The following is an 18,712-nucleotide window of genomic DNA, read 5'->3' as shown; positions in this document are numbered from 1 at the left end:
GTTTTCAGCATGCTATTTTAAGTTAAAATGCTGGACATTCAATATAAGCTTCTTGGGAGTAGAGAAAATTTCTAATTTTTAGCTTTCCATTTCTAGTAAATATTAACATAATATTTTTCATATTTTAATCTTTTTTGGTCACATCTGACTCTCCTTGACTCTATTTGAGGTTTTCTGGGTAGAGATACTAGAGTGGCTTGCCCAAGGTCACTCAGCTGGGAAGTTCCGACTCCAGACCCAGTGCTCACTGTACTGTACCACCTAGCAGCCTTCTTAGGAGGTCATCAACAAATGTTTGTTGATTAATTCAAATGAATTGAAGATAGAAGAAAAATAGGGGGAAAGTGACAATGATATAAATTTAAGGTAATTAATCCCACGTGAACATATAGTGAAGCAAATTCAAATTCCACCAAAACTTGTTCTTTATTTGAGAGAATTAGGTAAAGAATAAAGTATGTTTACAAAGAAATGCCTGTAAGGTATCTTTGTAGCTAGGTAGTGCAGTAGATGCAGATCTGGGCTGGAGATCAAGACCTAAATTCAAATCCAGCCTCAAATACTTCCTAGCTGTGTGACACTGGAAAAATCATTTAATTTGTCTGCTAAAGTTTTTTCGGTCATAAAATGGGGATTCTACTCTGAGGATTGTTGGAGAACTAAATGAGATAATGTACAAAATTTCTAGTACAGTGCCTAGCAGAAAGCAGGTGCACCATAAATGCTTGTTTCCTTTCTTCTCTAAAAGAGGACTTAGGTCTGTGACAGAAATAATTATAATAGAAACCAAAAAATAGAAAAAATCCAGAGACTGACAACTTTAGCTTCTATATGATCCTAATACTATTCACATTGCTTTGTTGTTCTGGTATGTTTAAATTACTATAAAAATCTAACAGATATAATTTTTTTATTGTTTAGAGTCAACTAAGTAGTATAGTAGATAGAGCACTGGGCCTAAAATCAGAAAGACATCCTCCTGAGTTCAAATTGGCCCCAGACACTTATTAGCTGTATGATGCTAACTTTTTTTTTGCTTCAGTTTCTTCATCTGTGAAATGAGTTGAAGGAGTATCTAGATATTTGAATTAGGTTAGCTGCAAATACAGATTATTAAATATCAGCTACAGAAAATTTCAAAATGAACACAGTCCCTGAACAACCTTCTTTATTTGCTAGAGATCTTACAGAAGAGATCTATTCGGCTGACAAGTATTTATTAAGCACTTACACTATTGCAACCACTATCCTTTAAATGCTGGTTTGTCACAACTCCTTTCTAACCATCATATAAGGTAATTAGCCCCATATTGAATATATTAGTGAAACATCATATACAATCAAGAAATCACAATTAACATTCCAAATCATGAGGATTAGAGTACCTCTGCAATCTGGAAAATCTGCATGAAATTGTTTTGGCCCTCCCTTGATACTAGAGAAGAAGTCTGAATTATTATCATATCAAAAGATAAAATGTTAACATACAAATATTTCCTGCATTTCTGAGTTTCTAATTTTTTCCTGTGATATCTGCTGGCCTTGGAATGTCATCTTGACATCTGTAAAACTCCCAAAAAATCCCCATTTAAATATTGAAACCTCAAGTGCTAAAGTTGCAATGTGAAAGGGATAACTGTATATTACACAGCAAATATTTTTGGACATGTATCTGAAAACATCTGAAATTTTAATTTGCTAACGTCTCTAGACTTGAGTCCAAACTACTTTTCTTTTGTAGACTGTACTTTCAGAGAAGCACAGGACAAGTCACTCTTCAAGAAACATTTATTTCATACATACTATGTACCAGATACCAGGTAAAACACTGGAAATACAGAAAATGCAAAAGCAATTTTTACCCCCAGAGAGTGTACAGTCTAAATAATGAAAGAGATAGCATGTAAAGAATTACAGTACATACAAAGATATGTACAAGGTATATATAGAATAAATTGGGGATACTATCAGAGGGAAGAAATGAAGATTAAAGAAGGCTAAGAAAGGCTTTATGATAGAGATAAGATGTTAGCTAACATCTGAAAGAAGTCTGGAGACAGAGAGGAAGAAGGGAGAGAATATCAGGCTTGGGTTATGCCAGTGAAAATGCCCAACATCAGAGATGAAATATTTTGTGTGAGCAATAGCAAGGAAGTACATCATTGAGTACAGTGAGAGAAATAAAGAATAAGAAGACTAGAAAAAAAGGCAGGAAGGAAGGCAAGGAGTGAAGGGCTATAAAATCCAGAGAATTTTTACTTTACATTTGATCCTAGAAGTAAGAAGGAATCATCAGAGTTTATTGGATAGGGCAGGGGATATGGTCAGACCAGCACTTTAGGAAAATCACTTTGGCAGCTGAGTATAGGATGGAGTATAGGAGAGACCAAGGCAGGGTGACCAACCAGCCAGCTATTACAATAATCCAAATGGGAAAATATGAGAGCCTGAATCACAATAGTGGTAAGTTTCAAAAGACAGAAAAGGATAAATACAGGAAATTTTACAAAGATGGACAAAACAGTCAATTAAACAATCCTTACCCCATTTAATTAGTTTTAAATCCTTTAAATATCTGGTTCAGAATATTAAAACAGATCCCAAAAGGGGAAAAAACAGATTTGCTGATAGAATTTAGGCCTCCATGAGATTTTAGACTCAAGCAAAGCTTGAGTTAATCAGCTTAGATGATTCTAATCAAAAGGAACCTTTTCCATTCCTAGGATGCTTCATTTAGTACTTCTTTCACCATTTTTCCCTATCCTTACTTGGCATCCTCTTTTGAGGAAGCTGTAGAGCTTTAATATCTAAAGAAAAGAGGATGAGCTTCCAAGAAAATTCTCTGCTTGTCTGGTTCTGAGAAGAATAGCCATTTGGAGGTTCCTAGTCATTAAGCATACCCAATTCCTAGAAGTAGTGGAGAGGGAAGGAGAGGAAGAGTTAAAACAAGCAATAACTCATCATGTGGACCATCTGCATGGGAAGTCAGACTCAAAGTAAGTCTCCCTGACAGAAATTTATTGAGAAGTAGCATCTGTCCAAGAACTGTGGAAGAGCCGGATGTCTTATTAGGAAGATCTTCTAAAAGCAAAGCTTACTCCAAGAAGAAAAATCATGGCTGATAGTTAGATACATACATACATACATATGATTCATAAGTATAGAAATAAGAGATATTTCAAAAATCTTATTACTAAGGCAAAAAATGCTAATCCGATTTGTCTATCTGTTTCTTGGAGACTCAAATAAGCAAAAATATTCTTTAATTCTATAAATTATTTCTGTAAGGCTACATATTTTTTTCAATTCTAAATGGGCTTGATTCAACAGAATCAAATTACACCAATTTCTACACTGTGTTATAGAGCAGGATTCATACTTTTCCTTCTAGATATAAGTCTATCTAGACTATCTAGATCTATCAGTCTAGATCTATCAAAAGTTTCAGGGAGAAAATAGTATTCATTAGCAAGAATGATCTTTATATAGGCAAGGTTTACTACAAGGTAAGGCTATAGTGTCTCTTGTGGACTTATTTGTCTATGGACAGCATAGTATATACTATTAGGAAGGAAATTAGAAACCAAAAATTATAATGAAAAATCCAAATCTGATATTTTCTTAGGAAGGAAATTTTGGCATTTCTTCTAAGAAATGGACTACAATGCTATCAAAATAACACTGCCAAACTACTTGTTATTCTTTTTTTTTTTTCTCAAATAGATTCAATGACTCCCTATTATGTCTGGGATAAAAATAAAATATTATTTAAAGCCCCAATCAGACATAGATAGTATTCTTTCTCTTCACTCTGTATTTCAGACAAAATAGCCTGCCGACCATTTTCCAAACTCAGGATTCCATACTTTAGCACAGGCTACCTTCAATTTCCATCTCTGTCCCTCCCCCCCATACACACATATATACCATACTTGATACTGATTTCCTCTTCATCTCTCCTTAGAATCTTTTGCTTCATTCAAAGCTCAACGCAAGGGCCATCTTCCTGATCCCACTCATTATCCACTTTGTCTCCCATCTCAAGTTACATTGTATTTCTTTGCTAGTACATTTGACTTACTCCATCATGAAAGTATAATTCTTTTAGGGCAGTGATTGCTTTTTATTTTAATCTTTGTATTCCTCAATACCAAATATAGCACCTAACTCAGAGAAAGCACTTAATAAGTATTTTGAATTGAATCCTCTCTATTCAGATCTACCATTAGCCTTAGAGGAAGGGGTAATACAGGGATAAATGAGATCCTAGTCTGCCCTTATTAACTATTCATGGGCATCTAAATTCATCTTTTTGATTCTTGTGTTCAAGCACTGTCTTTGGAAAGAATTTTTTTTTAAACAGTAAGTGATATGTATACTACATTCTAGGTTTTCAGAGGCAATATTCACTCAGTGCCAAAGTCACTTATAAATAACCATATTTTTGTTAGATTTATCCCTTTCTCGGTTCCTTTAAAGTTGCTCTTGGAGCTTAATGAGGCACTTGGATGAGAAACTAGTCATGCACAACACAGTATATTGGCTAGATAAACAAGCCTGGCTTGTGGCACTCTGCTGCTGCTGTGCTCATAACATTCAAATATTCATTTTGACCAATAAGGAAATCTCACTCAGACTAGGCAGAGCCTTGCATTAGAAGTACACTCAGCTGACTGTTCAACCTTGCCCTGGTTGAGCTTTTTGAAGTATTAAGTTCACATGTGGGATAAATAGTTGCTGCAATGGCTAGACTACAGAATCTGGAATCTGAAAGACTCATCTTTCTGAGTTCAAATATGGCCTCAGACACTAGCTGTGTGCCCCTGGATATGTCACTAAACTCCATTTGCCTTAGTTTCCTCACCAGTAAAATAAACGGGAGAAGGAAATGGCATACTACTAATATCTTTGTCAAATCACTCCCAAATAAGGTCACAAAGAGTGGGACCCAACTGAAATAACTAAATGGCAAATTTATCAACAAAGATAATGCACAATGGTTGACAGTATTCATAAATGACCAACTTGTTCAAAATTATTTTAAATAGACCTTTTTTTTGGTGGCAAAGAATTGGAAATTAATCGTAAGAGGATTTATTAATTAGGGAGATATTACGAAACACTCATGTGCTGAAAGAAACAATGGAGTCTCTGTCAGAGAAAACTGGAGGTCTTGTATGAATTGAAACAGTGTTGAGCGATCAGAAATATTTTTATAATAACATTAGCAACAATGAAAAATATGGCTCCAAAGAAGAAATATAAGAAGATACTACTATACCACTCCTTTGCAGAAGTGAGACATCCGTGTGTGTGATACTATGCATATATTTTCAGATTTTTTTCAATGTACTGATAAGTTTTGCAGATGAGTTTTTTCTTCTTTTTTCTTTAAAAAATGGAAAAGCGAAGATGAAAGATACTAAGGAAATTTCTGAAGATATTAAAAGGTATCAATAAAATTCTATTTAAATTCTGAAAACCTTAAGTTCTCTGATCAACACAATGACCAGACACAATTCCAGAGGACCAATGAAGCAGACTCCCCATCTTTTGATAGAGAACTAACTGATGGACAGGATATGTAAGTTAAGACATTTGGGAGAAATGACTAATCCATAAATATTATGACTGAGTATGCACTTGTAAAAATATTTTCTGCAATATTTGGTGTGTGTGAGGAGGAAGAAAGATAAAATAAATTTGTGTCCATTGAAAAAAATTAAAATATAATAATGATAAAGGACTCCTAAATGAGTGCCTTCATGTCATTTAAAAAACTAGAAGAAGAAAATAAGTCCCAAAAAATAAAACTATTCTTAGTTAGAAGTCATTAGCTTGTTAGGTGCATGGCATTAATATTTGAGACCTGATAAATGCAAAATTGATTTCATTTCCAAAGAGAGACAAATTAGAATCCAGAAGATCCACACAGGAATCCCAGATAAGGATAGCTCATCAGTTGAGAAATGAGAATAACCATTTTACAACCTTCATCTTTCCAATATCAAATGAAAAGTCTCTCATTCGCACTGTTATAACTTTTCAAGTCCCTAATAAATGTTTTCAGTATTCAAAGCCTAGTCTATTACTTTTGATACAGACATTTAAATAAAAGCTAAGAATCCCAAACACACATGACCACATTAGTCTCAAGGATTCTTAGAGAGGAGGGAAGTTCATTCTAGTTCCATATTGGTGAAACTCTGCAAGCATATTTAACTGGTTTTGTGTTTTATCTTCTCCTTGAAGTCATTTGCTCAAAATTATTTTTCCCCTGAATGTCATCCTTAATTAATCTCCACACTTCAGGAAAGAAAAATACTTCCAATATTTTTTGCATGAGATATAACACTACAATACCACTTGGGTCTGTGAATTCTGATTTATATATTAATACTTTATTCCTCACTGTTTTTCTAATTATATGAATGCATTGTAATTAAATTCCTAGATGAATATCTAATATGTGCAGCACAAATGCACATAGTATACACATATGTATGTTTTATGTATTGTACAAATATGCTTTGGTTGTTGGTTATTGTTCATTCTCAAGGAGGCTCAAAATAACCCCACTCTGCTGTATTCAAGTTACAGTCCGAGGGAGTGCTCAGAAAAATATGATCTCAGAAGGCTCTACTATCTAACCACAGGATGGATACAACCAGTCCATATGACATCTATAAATTTATGCCCCTCACATTCCTTTTGAGCTACTATAATTCTGCAGGCACTCCATGTGGGATGGTCCTGTGCCAGTGTCTGCCATTTCACAAAATCAGTTGTTCAGAGACATATAGGTAGATATCATATATGCTTGCATGCATGACATATATAAGCATGTAATTCTGTGAATATAATTATATTCATATATACATATAACATATGTATATGAGAACACGTATTGCATTTATATGTATGCATGCATAAATATAATTGTGTGTATTACACTACATTATGCATGTATATGTACTATATACGTACTTATAATACATTGTGGCACATGAATGTAATACATGTGTATATTCCACCTTTCTCTATCCCAAACACGCATTCAAAAGAAATGCTGCTTCTCTCTTTATAGAAAAAGGATAATCCTTGGCTATGAAGTCCATGAAGCAGAATCCAGTCCCAGTGACTATAAATGATTTCTGGGCATTCATTTACATATCAAGAAACCCGAAGTGGAGATCCTGAGGCTCAGCTTCTCATTCTGTAACTTCCTTGCTGTGAACTGTCAGGCACACTACAACATCTCTTGGCTGCACTTTATGGGTCTGAAAAATGATTAGAATACTGCCTCATCTCCCTCACCAGGGTGCTGGGAATCTCAGTAAATGTTTACATGCTACTTTTAAGAGACCTCAGCATACTGGGATGTATAAAAAGTGAAAACTAGAATCACTCTCCCCTTCTTCCCAAATAACCTCCACCACCATATGATAAGTTAAGCAATAAACTGCAGCCCTTGGGGTCCTTTTGTTTACATGCCCCAACCTCTGACCAGAACTGAAGAGAAATTGTCCAATTTTGTTTTTAATAAAATATCCTACAGCTACTGAATCAAAATGGTAGTCAAGAAGAAACAATTTGTATAGATTGTTACAAGGACAAAACCTTGTCAACAATAACTATCCCACTGGGTAAGGATGGAAAAGAATGATAGTAGACCTTTTCTATCCCCAAAGCTGAGTATTTGCTCAAGGATTTTACTATCAGTCATTCAATCAACAAGAATTGATTAAGCAGTTACTGTTTAGAGATCTAAAGACAAAAAAAAAAATCTCCCTTCCTCCTCACTGACTTCTCTCTACTCCTGGACTACTTCTACTCTTGTCTCTAGAAAAAATCTAGTTTCGACAGTCAAATTATGGTATTATGAGGTTACATATTATTGTATATTATTAGAGTATATATTATATATACATATAAATTATATTATACATATTATATATATTAATATATATATAATTATATATTATTAGAGTAAATATTCAGATGGCCCCAAATTAAGCAAAAACTATATCCTCAGGAGACCTCTTCCCATTACCACCCCCTGCAATTGATCCCAAGTTGTCAAGCTGAAAGTTCAAGGTACCCAAGGTTTCCAATAACTAGAAATCTCAAATACTGATCCAGGACATTTTCCAATAAAGGAATAGAATAAGCATTATCACTTATGAGCAAATATTTATTAAGCATCTCTTTGGTATTTGGCACTATTCTAGTGCTGAAGTTAAAAATTATAAGAGAAACAGTTCCTGCTAATGAGGGAGATGGCAAAGGACTTTTATGCAATTATAAATCATAAATATTTTTAAAGCACAAATAGATATAAAATATTTAAATAAAAGGCACTTTGAGAGAAAGGACTCTTGGAGTAGAGAGGATCAGGAAAAAATGTTAGCAGGAGATAGAACTTGTGAAGAAAAAGTTGACTCATGAAGGAAGGGATACTTCTCAGGTATGAAGAGGAAATATATTCCAAGCAGGCAGCTAGTTGGTACAGTGAATAGAGCACTAGGCTTAGAAAACAACTTCATGAGTTCAAATCCTGCCTCAGACACTTATTAAACACATGCTCCTAGCCAACTCACTTTGTCTGTTTTACTTCAGTGTCCTCATATGTCAAATGGAATGAAGGAGGGGAGGGAATGGCAAACCACTCCAGTATCTTTGTTAAGAAAACCCCAAAATGGGGTCCTGGGGAATTGTATATGACTGAAACAATTTAACAACAATATTCCAATTATGGAAAATAGCCAGGCAGTGCATGGCATGGAGAAAAAATGAGTTATTAATTTAGGTGAGGAATAAAAAGGGCAGTTTGGTTGAGACATGGGAAGAAGAGTAAAATACTATAAGACCAAAAAAATAAACCACGGTTAGGATTTTAAAAATTAAACAAAGGAGTATATAATACTTAATTCTAGAGGCAAGAGAGCCATTGGGAATTTAGAGAGGAGAGACACACTGTCAGAGCTGAGTTTAAGGCATATATCACTTTGGTAACAATGAGGGGAATGGGTTGATGTAATGAGAAACTTGATTCAAGCAGACCAAGTAAGAAACTGGTGTAATAATGTAGGTGATATAGGCAAGAGGTCAGAACAAAAGTGGTAGCTTTGAGGATAGAAAAAAAGGAATCCAGTACAAAAGATATTATGAACAGAGAAATTACAAGATTTGGCAATTGAGCACATTATGTGGAGTGAGAAAAAGTGAGGAATATGGGATAATGCTAAGTTTTAGATCTGGCAACCTGCAGGAATGGTGGCATTTTCAATAGAAATAGGAAGATATAGAAGAGGGTTGAGGGGTAGCAAATTTGGTTTTGGATAAGGTGAGTTTAAGATGTTTTCAGAATATTGGTACTGTGCTATGAATATAAATTTCCAAACTCTATAGACAAATGTATCAAAGTCTTTTAGAAAAGGATCTCTAATGACCATATGGCGAACAGAAAACTTCAAATTAATATTATACATGTTGAATTATACCTTTGTTTATTTTTTAAAGATTTTATTTTATTCATTTGTTTATTCATTTATCAATTCCATTTTAATCCGGTCAGGCAGTTTGGGGCTATCAGCAAGATGTCAAACTTTCTGCTATCAAGTATTATTTGGAGACTTGTCTTCAATTTCACAAAAATATGTTCATATGTTCATATGTTAAGGGATTTCAGTACTGGAAAAAGAGATTTTCTGGATCATGATTTTAGATACAAAAACAAGCAAAAATAGAATAAATCCAACAGAGATCAATACAAAATATCTCTCTGGAGACTTGCAATCTAACAAGAGGTCTTTAAATTGAACATGAAGAGAGGGAGAGAAAATGTTCACACACATATATTAAGCCAGATAGAACAGAGTAACAATTATAACACAATAAGAAAACTAGCAATAAAGAATTTGATTCACTTATAAGAAGACAATAGTCAGAAAGATGGTCAATAATAATATTTGTAATCTATGATTGATGATGATGATGATTATATACAAATATGCACAAAATGAACAGAAGAAAAAAAAGATTCTGGAAATAAATTTAGCCTTATACTTATGACTAAGAATTGGTAGTCTACCAATAGGCATTATTAAGTAACTGCTCTATGATAAGCACTAGTAAAAAAAAAGGTCTGCTCAAAAAGAATTCACAGTCTAATAGAAAATATAACACACAAATAAATATATGTACAAATAATATATATACAAGATAGATTGTGGATGATCTTAGAGAAAATCCACTAAGATTAAGATTAAATCCACTAGGAAAGGATTTGTAGAAAATGGAATTTGAGCTAAGACTTGAAGGAAACTAGAAGACTAGGATGAGAAAAAGCCTTAAGAGAACTAGTTGATAGGACTCTTGATATGACTATGGCTATAAAAGAGCTACTACCTATCCAATAGTAAGGGTTTAACAGAAAACAGGAACAGGATTAATCCTATTAAGAAACTAGATTCCTATGAGAAAATAGGCAAACCAGAGATAAGAGAGTCTATCAAGACCAACACCCTCATTTAACAAGTAAAGAAACAAAAGGGAACTAGCTTTCTGCTTAGTATTCTAAGAACAACAGTTACAAAGCAGTAAGAAAACTAGCAGGAAGAGTTGGTTCATCTGTAAGAAAACACTAAGCAGAAAGCTGGTTTCCCTTTGCTTCTTGAGGGCAGGAACTATCATTTTCTTTCTCTGATACATAGTAAGCACTTAATTTGTGCTTGGTGACTAGTTATATGATCTTTAGTAAGTCACTTAATTGCTATGTGTTTCAGTTTCTTTGCATGTTAAATGAGGGTGAACAGAAGCAAGCTGACCAAGTGGATAAAATAGACTTGCAGTCAAGAAGACCTGCATTCAAATCCCAATTTTGACTGGTGTCACCTATATGTCCCTAATGGTGATGTGCTTCAGATGGCCTATTAGGACTTTCTGACATCACAAACTGAGATTATAGCAATGGAAAGAGGAGTTTGGATATCTCAAGCTACACTGGACACTTCAAAGGACATACTATAATACTATAACGATACTAAACACAGTAACATCCTGGCAATCCACAATCTGTGTACTCACCAGTCAGTGCTCCCCCAAGGCTCCCTCGCCTCAGCTGTCTCCCATCTTCGCTCAGCTGTCTTTTAAATTTAAGTGATTTTCCAGGGACAGCAGATACATCAGGGTTGCTGCATTTTCTAAATGGCATGGGCGGAGGGGACAATATGTGATCAAGCTGCAAAGACAAAAAAACAAGTGTCACTTTCTGAGCTATCACATTCCCTCCAAGCCCAGAAGGCAAGACAAATGAGCTATTTGCTTCATATTTCCTTTTCTTCTCTCCCCCATCCCATTTTGTCTTGAACTTGATTGGTTAGTTCTGGGAATTGTAGAGATCCAAGGTAGTGTTTTTCATCTGCAAGACTCTCTACCTAGTAGCAAAATGAGCTCGTGGACAATTAACATACATCTTCAGTTATTCACAAGAGGGAAAGTTACTTGTATATTGATTCTTGAATACGTGAAGGTATTTTCAAAGTGCCACCAACATACAGATCCATCTGTCACTATACAATAAAGGAAATCTGTTACAAGGAAAAAGAAACAATATAATATCTTTTATTTTGGGTTTTCAATAGACAAAATCATTTGAAAAGAGGTTCCATCAGAGAAGAGAAAGAACACTAGACTAGACTTAGAATCGGGATAGAACTGGGTTTGGGTCTTTTCACCTATATTTATTAATTTTAGAACTGGGGAAGTCACTTAATCTAAGCCTCCATTTCCTGAGATATTAAAAACATATTTGTGTGTTTATTAAATGAAATCCCTCCTGTAACACCATTAGCCATGTTTACTCTTATGGTATCTATAATAAAAGACTTAGTTTCTATAAGACCTGGCTTCAAATTCTGCCTCAAACCCTTAATTTTTTTGCCTCAGTTTCTTCATCTATAAAATGAGAAGATGAACTTGACCAAAAAGTCTCTAAGATCACGTCCAGCTCCAAATTTAACATTCAACAATTTTCCAAATAAATGGAAAAATGATAAAGAATGATCCTTAGAATCAGTAAGATGTAGATCCAAGTAGGAGGTTTTTGATCCTGAATAAATCATTTTATCTCTCAGTACTCTAGGCAGCTCACCGAGACTTTTAAGTTGCAAAATAACTGATTTGCCTTGTTTAGTAATTAATGAGACAGTGGATAGATTGCTGGGCCTGGAGTCAGGAAGTCTCCTTTTCCTGAGTTCAAATATGGCCTCAGACACTTATTAGCTGTGTGATCCTGGGCAAGTCACTTAACCCTGTTTACCTCAATTTCCTCATCTAGAAAATGAGCTGGAGAAGGAAATGGCAAAACACACCAGTATTTTTGCAGAGGAAATCCCAAAATGGGGTCATAAAGACATTTGAAATTATGGAAATAACTGGGCAATATACTGTTTAATAGAATTGCTTCATTATAGAGTTCCATATCCTGATGAAATCACAGATGCAGACAAAAAATTTTTTTTAAATATCTGCTCAGGTTTTAGGAGAAAAACGTCCATTCTTGAAAAAAAAAATTTATTTATATATTTAGGAAAAACATACTTTTCAGGTATACAAATGCGTAGACAGATGTTAAAAAGGCATACCCCCATCCATGTCATCAATCTGACTCCACTGGTGTTATGGATGTGATCACTTTTAATAAAAACGTTCTTTATGTAAAACATAAAAGTTCATGTTAGCTCAAGGTACCTGAGGATTACAAAACTGGAATTTTTTTCCCCTAATTTGCCTTTTCTGTTACAAATAAATAAAGAGAGAAACTCTTGTGGCCACAAGGTGGCAATGTGCCACTGACATTCTTCAAAGCACCTTTGGCATATTCTAGTCCAGCAGTACTCTAAAGGCACTGGGATTCAGAGACTGAATGTGGCAAACATCCACTTAGTTAAGGTCAGCTCTCCTTAAAGCATTTCCTCTTAATTCAATGTGATAATTGCACAAAATGTAAATGGTTTATTGCATAAGGTTCACCAACTCCTGCATTTATTTTTCACCTGAAGTTAAATTCCTGTACTTGTAATATAATATTTAATTACCATGGAGAAGATTGTTATATTAGAGATTAGCAGGGTAGAAAAAGAAAACAGGCTGAGAGAAGGTAGTTCTCAAGACAGCAATGGTGTGATTTCCTTACATAGCCTTTTTAAGCATTTTTCTTGCCTACCAAACCAGGAAAGATATAAAATGAAGGAGACATAAAAATGAGATAGGAAATTGTGAAAAGAAATTGTGTTTTGCTATATGACTGTAGAACCATGAGCCAGGATTTTTAATCATAGTCACCCCCTCTATAGCATAAGGGAAATTATCATTTACATCTAAGAAAATGGAGAGAAGGCATATAGCTCTGGAGAAAAATATTTGAAAGAACAGAGCCAAGCCCCTGGATCCCATTCCAATGTAACCATTAGATCACACTCCCACCAGGCCTCTCTCTAAATAGGCCATTTTTCTAAATTTTTCCTAGCTTGTCAGTGGCTCTAACATTTTTCTTGCAATTAGTCACAGCATCTCTAAATGGTCCACTGCAGCCCTACCATTTATTTTTCATTTTCTATACTGAATCGAACACTCATGATCTCTTTAAAAACATTTCATCACACCCAGGAGCTTATATAAGACATCAAGCCCTCCACTTTGGGCCCTCCACTTTAAATGATATCCATTTAATGTTTTTCAACTGTTTCTAAAGTCCCAAAGTCACCATAATACAAGGGGGCAATGTGCATAGCTCAGCATTGGAGCACAGATGCAGTCTTCAAAGTTATCACTTACAGGAACCTCAGAAGACTGCTTCCAAGCACTTCTGGTCTACAACCTGCTACCAAAGCTTTGAAAACTCCCAATAGGCTTTGGGGGTTCTGAAATTCTCCTGGATGACAAGGACTATGTCACAAATTTCTTTCATACTTTCTATTTGCCCGAGATGTCAAATACGTGGGAGCTTCTTAAAACATGTTTTTTGAACTGAATACTGCTCCTGAGAAACTTATTCTTTTGTTCCTTCAGCCCTGGTTTAGGAAAAAGAGATCTGGAGTTAGGACCATGGTTCAGAGTTGCATAAATTATTTACCATTAGAGATGTACACTGCATTTTATTAGAGTGTGCACCCAAAGTATTTTTATACAAATATAAACTTTTAGTAAAGAGTAATCATACAAGGATTATTTTCCAGCACTTAGCACCATACTTGGCATATAGCATACTTGGAAAACCCTTCTTGGCTTGGTGGCTTTTACAGGACAAATTAAAGTTTAACTGTTTAAAAAAATTACTGAAATTATGTTTTATTTTATTTTTTTAGATAAGGCATAAAATGTCAAAAAAAAAGGAGATATTAGATTGTATTATGCTGTACCTTTTAAACATATCTCTGCTTGTCTATGAAATATTGGAACTTTTGTTCTTTATTCTCAATTTTTTGTTAATGATGGATCTCTTTGGATTTCTGTTAGAGCCAATGGAGCCCTTCTCAGAATGTCTTCAAATTAAGAAAGAAAATACATTGGGGTAGCAAAGAAAATCAATTATAATGAGACAGTTATCAAATAAAAAAATAAATTCATGGTTGAGACAGTTATCAAATAATGAGACAGTTATCAAATAAAAAAATAAATCCAAACTGAGTGATCTCAAGGCCAAGATATTCCATTTTATCCAGGACCATCTCCAATCTTCTGGTTCTATATCTGGCCATTGGATCCAGATGGCTCTGGAGGAGAAAGTGAAGCAGGTGACCTTTTACAATTCTCCCTCATTTAAATCCAATTCACTTGCATGTCATGGCATCCCCTCCCTGATATCATGGTCCTCTTCAAGAACTAAGGACAAACAACAACTGGCACATAATGCTTGTTGATCAGTGGGTGAAGGGAGAGTAAAAGAAATTGTCAATCCTATGCAATATTTCATGCCTGGATTTTCACTTCTCCCTTTATTATAAAATAAATGGTCTTGGGAATACCTGCGAAAAGAATAAACTTTCCCGATGGCAATTTTACTGTCTGAAACACACTTTGAGTTGCTCTAAAAAGGGAAGAATTTTTTAATATTCCTGAGATAACTTTAGAGGGAAAATATTCTAAAATTCTTAGATCTGTAGAGTGTCTATTTGGTTCATAAATTCTGACTTAACTTTCCTACTCTTCTCAATTTTTCAAATAACTAGGACTAAGAAAACACAAAAACTTGTCTGCTCTAAATACACTCAAGGTTATCCTTCCAACAAAGTCCCATGAAATCCTAACCAAAAAAAGGGAGATTTTGTCCTATGTCTTTTTTAACAACACAACAATTTCTTTTACCATCCCCTCACAGAGGCATACTGATCAACAACTATTAAGTGCCAGTTGCTGTTTGTCCTTTGTTCTGGAAGAGGACTGTGATGTCCAGAGTTGATTCGATGACATGCAAGTGAATTGGATTGAAGTGAGGAAGAGCTGGGGAAGGTTACCTGCCTCATTTTCCCCTCCAGAGACATTTGGATCAGAGGGCAGATATAGATCAGGATAACTGGAGATGGTCCTGGATGCAATGGGAGATCTTGGTCTTTTTAATCTAAGGTTTTTCAACAGGACTTAGTTTGACGGAGGTTGTACCCACTCAGTGATTAAAACTAAATAGCAATAGAGACAAAGAATCTCCCCATTCACCTAATCCAAAAAAGATCTAAATAAATAAATGAACCAATAAAAGAGGAAACCTTGAAGGTTTCTGGCCAAAGCAAAAGTGACTGGTATTTACCTTCAATCTGAGTCAATTAGGACCGAAACAATGACCAAATGGGGCTTGACTAGAACCTATTGGTGGCCAATTAAAATCACATTGGTTTTGGTTTGAAGCCTGATTCTTAGGAAGAAATCCAGCCAGAAAACCCCAAGGGATCTTGAAATGATTCAGAGATGTAAAATAGAAAAAAATGCTTTTAAGACTATTTGTAGGTAAGGATATGATACCCTATGTAGATAGAGGGAGGGAGGACAGGAGGAAGGAAGGGACAAAGGGAGGGTGGAAAAGAGTATCTATATGCTAAACATCTAGCTAAGCTCTGAAGATTGCAAAGAAAAAAGCAAAATAACCTTATTTTCAGGAAGCTTACATTACAATGAGAGACAATGTGTCCACATGACAAATGCCTGGTGAGTAGGTACTTGTTACTAATGAACTTGAACTTTCATCTGAAAAGGGAGTACTTCAAATGCAGGACTTCTATTGAGTATCACAAATAGGGAAGAAGCATGGTATAAAGAGGAAAAGATACTGGCCCTGGGACTGATGCTCACCTGTAATATGGGAGTAATAGAGCAGCTAGGTGGTAGACAGAGTGCTGGGACTGGAATCAGAAAGACTAATGTTTCTATGTTCAAATATGGCCTCAGACACTTCCCAGCTATGTAACCCTGAACAAGTCACTTAATACTATTTGCCTTAATGCCCTCATTTACAAAATGAGCTGGAAAAGGAAATAGCAAACTACTCTAGTATCTTTGTTTAGAAAATTCCAAAATGGGATCATAACGAATCAGACAAAACTGAAAAGGACTGAACAAAAATATGGGAATAATAAGGCTTTACTCTGTTTCATGGGATCAAATGACTCTTGTTGTCAAGTTCTTGGCAAAGCTTCACCTGCTAATATAAATATCAACTCTTACTCTGGTACCAAAATGTTAAACTAGGAAAAGGAGAAAATTGAATCTTTTTAATAAGATAATCTTTTCAGAAAATGCTTTTATTCACTTTTAAATGCTCTGTGATTTGAAGAATCATCCTTTTTTTATTTTCTAAATTTACATTCCTATAGCTTTCACCAACAAAAATAAAATTTGAAATGACATTTTATAATCTACATGCTCCCCCTATCTTAAAATTCAAGAAAAATTGTGTCAGGACAAGAATTGAAGTCTCCAGCTCTTTCTTAGTCTCTGTAGCACAAGACATCATCAGTACTCCTGATGAAAAGGAAAGAGCACTAAATTTGAAGTCCAAAGATTTGGGTTCAAAGCTTGGCTCTATTACTTGCTGTCGGTTAGAGTCTGCAGTCGCTTAACTTCTGCTCACAATATGATAAGCCCATTCCCTATATGATATCTTGCTATTTGACAAAGGGATTAGCTTGTTTCTCCTCCCATTATAGTACAGTGGCTTACATATAGTAAGTATTTAATAAATTTTTGATGTTCGATGATTGATGAATAATCAATACTTAATAAATGTTCATTGGTTGAACCTTGGAGAGGAAAGAGAAAAAGAAAAGAAAGGAAGAAGAGAAAAAGACAGGAAATTCTGACATGCCCATACAGATCTACCCTCTTTCCTTCCTTTTTCCTCTCTCATTTTTTCTCATGGCTAACCAATGAAATTATGGGATGTTTTTATTCAAAAATCATATACTTAAAATTAGGATAATAATTCACCATGTAAGACAATGAATGAGGAGCACTGGAAAGCACTGAGCTTAGACTTTAGAATCAGGAGAACCTGAGTTCAAATCTGACCTCAGACACTTAACACTAGTTGTTTGATCCCCTTTGCAGGAAGGCAGGAGGGTAAGTAGGAAGGCAGGAGGGTAGGTAGGAAGGCAGGAAGGAAGGAAGGAAGGCGGGAAGGAAGGAAGGAAGGAGGGAAGGAAGAATGGAAGGAAGGAGGGAAGAATGGAAGGAAGGAAAGAAAGAAAACAGGGAAGGAAGAAAGAAAAGGAAGGGAAGGAAGGGAAGGAAGAAAAGGAAGAGAAGGAAGGGAAAGAAGGAAGGAAGGAAGGAGGGAAAGAGAGAAAGAGGGAAAGAGAGTAAGAGGGGAAGAGAGTAAGAGGGGAAGAGAGTAAGAGGGGAAGGAGGGAAGGAGGGAAAGGATGCCTCAATTTTCTCATGCACAAAATGAGAGAATTAAACTAAAAAATCTCTAAGGTCTCTTCCTGAACTAAAATTCTACAATTCTATGAAAAATGTTAATATTTTACTTCTAACTTTACTAATTTATACCTTGAGATCCCCAATAAATGAGAAATCAGAGATGTTTAATCTGTGCAAATTACCATTGAGGCTACCAATAAGTCCAGCCTGAAGAAAATCTACTATTATGTAAGGCTACTGAACTGTAAGAAAAAAGTGCCTCAGTGAATTAAAGCTCTTCATTAACTCAGCTAAAGTCTAATGATACCACAAAGCAATATGGTCTTAACTTAATTTTCAAAGAAGTCACCAATTTAGTTAGAAGGCAAAGAATAAATGGTTGACAACAAATTGGCAAATATGATCAAAGACCACCAAAATAGTCAGTGCTGGGGGGGAGCTGTAGAAAGACAAGCAGACCAACATCAATGTTACTGGGCAGCTGTGTGATACAGTGGATGGAATGTTAGGCCTAGAATCAGGAAAAGCTGAGTTCAAAACTGACCTCAGATACTTATTAGCTGTGCAATCTCCTGGAAAAGTCATTTATCCTCTATTGCATCAATTTCCTCATCTGTAAAATGGGGATGAGAAAAACAATTATCATTAGAGTTGTTATGAGAATCAAATGAAGTAATAGTTATATAAAGTGCTTAGTACAATGCCTGATGCATAGCAAACTTTTCTAGACTCCAGGTCTGCATTTTATCCACTGTGCTTTTTAGCTCCATCACCCCAACTCAAATTCATGAGTTCA

The 18,712-nt window shown here is 35.1% G+C and overlaps 1 protein-coding gene across 4 annotated transcripts in view; it reads right to left on the bottom strand.

Annotated features, from left to right (window-relative positions):
- The window catches only part of MAST4 (microtubule associated serine/threonine kinase family member 4), an 802,919-nt gene that overhangs the window by 551,099 nt on the left and 233,108 nt on the right, over nt 1-18,712 (bottom strand). For all 4 annotated transcript variants that reach the window (XM_051991523.1, XM_051991531.1, XM_051991539.1 and 1 more), the window contains exon 2: nt 11,089-11,242. In XM_051991523.1, coding sequence (XP_051847483.1) covers nt 11,089-11,242 — 154 coding nt within the window. The remainder of the gene's footprint in view (nt 1-11,088; nt 11,243-18,712) is intronic.

The sequence above is a fragment of the Antechinus flavipes genome, chromosome 1 (genome assembly GCF_016432865.1).
Source record: "Antechinus flavipes isolate AdamAnt ecotype Samford, QLD, Australia chromosome 1, AdamAnt_v2, whole genome shotgun sequence".
NCBI lineage: Eukaryota > Metazoa > Chordata > Mammalia > Dasyuromorphia > Dasyuridae > Antechinus > Antechinus flavipes.
This window is presented reverse-complemented; position numbering and strand designations above follow the sequence as displayed.